This window comes from Olea europaea, unplaced genomic scaffold (assembly GCF_002742605.1).
Source record: "Olea europaea var. sylvestris unplaced genomic scaffold, O_europaea_v1 scaffold1046, whole genome shotgun sequence".
NCBI classification, from domain to species: Eukaryota; Viridiplantae; Streptophyta; class Magnoliopsida; order Lamiales; family Oleaceae; genus Olea; species Olea europaea.
Genome location: NW_019227801.1, coordinates 51,634 through 57,171, shown reverse-complemented (window position 1 = coordinate 57,171; position 5,538 = coordinate 51,634). Strand labels below are relative to the sequence as shown.

Sequence of the window (5,538 nt, the reverse complement as noted above, 5' to 3'; positions counted from 1 at the left end):
TAACAATTAATGCATAATGGTTATATCAATTTTTCTTAACATGTTTGACGATTTAAAATCAAATCTCAAGTCTCAATAGCAAAATGATAGAAAATGTGCACGTAAGAGATCCAACAGGTTGTAGAAAGCAAACAACTTTTTGAACCAATATCATGTCATAATCTTGTAAAGAAATAAATAAATCAACAAACAATTATATTTGGTCATATAAGTAACATTAATATATCGTTATAAATTGATCTGAAGTTTAGGAAGTCTTCATATGATTATCCGTTCAATCTCATAAGAAGAGAAATTTTCTCCTTGAACTTTGGCAAGTAAACCAAGCAATGATTCCCAAATAGGTCATCTCTTGGCCATGAAACAATAAAAATATCCTAGATAAGCTCAAGCCAGGTAAGAAGCACTGACAATTAATTTAATAATTGAAATAACTTAGCGTATGAAGAGCTTCGTTTTTATTTTTTATTTTTTTTATTTTATTTAATAGTTCAATTCATTAAGAAGAAGCGTTTTGGGCTCAACCAATGTTTGTGTTGTGTGCTTGGGCAAGTTATGTGCCAGCTTTTGGCTTCGAATTGACTTTATTAGAAATATTATTTGATGAACTTAAGAAGTGTATATCTTCGTCTAAACTTAATTCAAAGTTGTAGGTTTATTTGACCATATATACTTACGAATTCGTGAACGTTGTCGACGATATTGTCACTACATTGCGTGAATATGTTTGAAATCTCTAGCTATTCAAAGGACCATAAACTAAAATAAACAATCTTCAATTACCTAATTGAGTCGTCATTTTTTTTTTTTTTCGGATAGAATTATTGCAATCAGGACCAGTTGATTTCTTAAATAAGAGAAAAGAAGAGAAACTTGATTCTTTTTCTCTTTTCAGACAAATAATAACGTCAGCAGAAATGTGAGATTAACTACAAAAAAATTTCTTCAGTTATTTTGAACTTTTCCTTGGAATGATTTTCAAATGAATAAATTTTTCCCAAATAGTTGATTCAAATTTGGCCTTCCACAACTGGCGAGGGACAAATTTTTAATTCAAAGTTTGAATTAAAAATTTACGCAAGTATATTAAGTTCGAATTATATTATATGACTCTTTCGCTTTGCGAGTTTAATCATAAAGAATGAAAAATAGTAAATTAAAGAGTATCGTATTCTTGAGTTTGAAAAAATATACGTGTTAATAGTCATTGAAAAATCGAAGATGCTAAGATCGAAGACTTCTCAGATAAAGAACCATATATGCATTTCCTGGCATCTATTAAATCTGATCGTTTTATATTAAATTGAGTGTGTGTGACAAGAACATGTTACATTAGGAATATTTCTTGGATGTTTAACTAAGGTACAACCTTTGACTTTGCTAAAATAAACAAAATATGTTGCACACGGCATCAGAATTTTTAAGATGTTTAACAATTTTATAAGCTGTTTTATGTCTCACAACCATCTAAACAGAATTAATTGGAAATTTCCTTTATTTGTGGGAGGCATGAGTACATAGAAAGCTATCTATTAATCAACATTAAATGCATTTCCAATTTTGAGAAGATCAATTTTTTGTTCTTTAAATACCCTATCTTTAGCCTTTGACATTCCATTATTATCTCAAATCGATCATCATTTGTTGTTTATAAAATGCGTCCTCCAACTTATGGCAATCTGATCACCATTCTGAGCATTGATGGAGGTGGCATCAGGGGAATCATTCCTGCCACTATTCTTGAATTTCTTGAATCGGAACTTCAGGTACGATTCTTAGTTCATGTATGATATGCAATAATAGAACATACTCAATTGTGCAATGATAAAATTAGATACAAATACTTATAGATATACGATGACGCTTAATATAGTGATTCGATCGTCTATCAGTTGTTGAATCTTAATAAGGATTTATCTAGTAGAAAATAGTCTAACAAATGGTGAAACTTATGGGACAGAAATTGGATGGTGAACAAGCAAGAATTGCAGATTACTTCGATGTAGTTGCCGGAACCAGCACTGGAGGTCTAATTACTACCATGTTAACCGCTCCAGACGCTAATAATCGTCCAGTTATGGCTGCCAAAGATATCGTTCCATTTTACACAAAACATGGGCCTAAAATATTCCCTCAAAAGTGGTAATTGATATTCAAGAGAAACTTTATTGTGTTTTCATCTTTGATTTTTGTGGTACAAAATTTCAGAATTTTCATTCCTTGCAGGTTAGGGTCAGTTGAAAGTACTGTTGATTTATTAGGAGGTCCAAAGTATAATGGGAAATACCTTCATCAACTGATAAGGGACAACTTAGGACAGACTAGGTTGCATCAAGCTTTAACCAATGTTGTCATCCCAACATTTGACATAAAGCTTCTGCAACCAATTATATTCTCCTCTTATGAGGTCTCTCTCTCTCTCTCTCTCTCTCTCTCTCTCTCTCTCTCTCTCACACACACACACACACACACACACACACACACACACACACAAACACACTATTCCAACGACTTGGGATTATATAGTTAACATGTCAAGTAAGCTAGTGGCTCATTTAGAAATGCTAATATTGAAATTTGACTGATGGATCAAATTTCCCGTTTAGGGTTTCATCCCAAAAGATTAACGTTTTTAGAAAATAATAATTCAAATGCATGCAGATAATGATCTTAACAAATATTATTGTTAATGCAGTTGAACAATTTGCCATACTTGGATGCTCTATTGTCTGATATAAGTATTGGGACATCTGCTGCGCCAACAGTATTTCCAGCTTATTATTTTAAGAATGGTACTGATAGCGCTGGAAATCCTTGGGAATTCAATCTTATCGATGGCGGCGTCGCTGCAAATAATCCGGTAATGTTTTATGAGACCAATTCAACTGAACAAATCGAGAATTTGTTTGAAACGTTAAAACTGAAATTTTTCATCTTTCTCTTGATTCTATCGAATCTTACTTTCATCTAAACATCGAATAAAACAAGCTCGCGGTGTATCTATGTAAATTTTATCGTCAATCTTTAGTGCAGGCTTTGGTTGCTATAAGAGAGGTAACGAAACAAGCGTCGAGAAACGATCCAAATTTCTCCCCAATTCAGCCACTGGACTATGGGCGATTGCTGGTGATCTCTTTAGGCACAGGACGTGCAAAACAAGAACTGAAATATAGTGCTGAAATGGCAGCCAAATGGGGCTTGTTTGGCTGGTTGATACAAGGAAATTCGTCCCCATTAGTCGATGTTTTTACACAAGCACCTGCAGATATGGTGGATTATTTCATATCAGTCGTCTTCCAAGCACTCCATAATGATGATAATTACCTTCGTATTCAAGTGAGATTAAATCAATTCCTATTCTTTTACTTATATATATATATATATAGACTCATTCTGGTAGAGATTAAAATCAGATTTTTAGCAAATTTTGATAAAAGTTGATGGAATGTGTAATAAAAAGTTGTGGTTCCTATGATACGTGTGGCTAAAATTAATTGTTAACTTTGACTTAAATTTTAATTGTATTTTTTAAGCAGTACTAAACAGGGGTATAATACGACGCTAATAATAACTTAGGAATAGAAGTAACAAATGGGTTGTACCCAATCCATACAACCCACATTTTCCAGGCCTAAATGGGCCTGGGCAAGCCCACCAGAACGGCCCATAAGTTGAGCTCGAGTCAAGTTGAGCCCTTCCGTAAACAAGCCTTGAGTCAAGATTTTGGTCAAACGGGATATGATGTTTACTACACATAGCCTAACTCATTTTACATCTCTAAGTATCTTATTTTGGCCAATTGCATGCAGGACGACATGTTGACCGGAGAAACTTCCTCAATCGATGTTATCACAAAGAAGAATCTAACAGACCTTGTGAACATTGGGCAAAATTTATTGAAGGCTCCTGTTTCCAGAGTCAATTTTCAGACAGGAAACACTGAGCCCATTACCAATGGTGGGACAAATGAAGAGGCTTTGATAAAGTACAATTCCATATTGCATAAATCACAGCATTTAATACTTTTCTTAATTATAATTGTTTAGCCATAGAATAAGCTACTTATTTTGCTTATTTTGTGCATTACAGGTTTGCAAAATTGTTATCTGATGAAAAGAAACTCAGAGAGTCAAACTCACAGCAGCAAACCAATTAAAAGTCAACCTAGTGGTGAATTTCAAGGATTCTTTATTTTCTGTATTTGAATAAATTGTTAAAAAATAAAAACACTTTATATTGATCATAATTTTTTTGTGTACTCTTTGTCGTAATAATGATTCTTAGGGTCCGTTTGATTGTAAAGATGGAATTGAATTAAATTGAAAACGAATTCCAGGGAATTGAATTGCCTAAAAATTGTTTTCCTGGGAATTGTAAATAATGTAATTTTTCACGTGAAAAATGTTGAAATAAAAGTGTTTTTAATGTTCGTTTAGCTTTGTTTTACATGAAAATTGTTAATTAAATGGATAGATTTTACTGGTATTGGAAATAAAATTTGTTTCAATTGCCCAAAAAAAAAAAATCAAAAAAATCATCTATCTTTTAGTGTTCGTTTGGCTTTATTTTATATGAAAATTGCCAATTAAAGTGAAATATTTTTTTACGATAATTCTTAAAATTTGTTTCCATTGCCAACAAAAAATTAAAAAAAAATAAAAATCGTGAACAGTAGGTTGGGAAACCAATTCCCACCTTAAAAACCAAGAAAATACTATTTTCCAAGATAAGCAAGAAAATGGAATTTCATGGAAATTAAAACGTATCAAACACACAAAATTGGAAAAAGGTGGAATTCGAATTCCATTTTCCATGGAATTCGAACGAAACAAACGGGCCCTTAATTTCATTGCAGTTTCATCGTGTAATGATTTTTTATTATTTTTTTTTTGAATCGAAAGGTGTGTTGTAAAGTACAGTGTGAGTACTTCAACATGATATAAAAGACGTATCCAAAGGCTCGAGATTTATTATTCGAATCTAACCTGCAAATTTACCTTGGATTTGCATCACCATAATAAGTAAAAAATAATGGGACTTTACTTTCTAGTCCAACGCCTGCCTGGTTTATGATTCTTCAAAAGCAATTTTTCTCACCAGAGTATGAAGATACATTTACTTCCAGCAAAATAGAAAGAAAAGTGAAGGAATACATGACTACGATTGTTCTATATTATACCCGTAGATGGTAATGCAGCATTATAGTAATTTATTCCAATTCGAGACATAGACAAAGACGAGATGATCAGACACACGAAAGGACTCGAAAACTCAAGTCCCATAAATTTTACATTGGACTGAAGTCACTGAATGGGAATGGACAGGCGGTTTGTTGTTCCAAAATATTGTGGGCTTTGCTGGCTTATTGTCATTTTTTCTGAAAGGGAAAAATTGGTAAGACATAAGATTTTAAATTGAAAAAAGTTGGAAAAAATTAGGGATTATGTGAGTTTTTGGATATATTAGTAACAATTTAAACATTGTGAATAAAAAATCATTATAGTGACAAGTAGTTGTGGAATGTGACTAGAAATTAAT

At 32.4% G+C, this 5,538-nt stretch overlaps 1 protein-coding gene across 1 annotated transcript; it reads left to right on the top strand.

Annotated features, from left to right (window-relative positions):
- The first annotated feature begins 1,486 nt into the window (after positions 1 to 1,486).
- LOC111372907 (patatin-like protein 2) lies at positions 1,487 to 4,242 on the top strand. Its single transcript, XM_022995330.1, has 7 exons — positions 1,487 to 1,766; positions 1,961 to 2,142; positions 2,227 to 2,407; positions 2,696 to 2,860; positions 3,034 to 3,336; positions 3,810 to 3,985; positions 4,090 to 4,242. The coding sequence occupies exons 1-7, from the start codon at positions 1,656 to 1,658 to the stop codon at positions 4,154 to 4,156; spliced, it is 1,185 nt and encodes a 394-aa protein (XP_022851098.1). The 5' UTR covers positions 1,487 to 1,655; the 3' UTR covers positions 4,157 to 4,242.
- Positions 4,243 to 5,538: the final 1,296 nt, after the last annotated feature.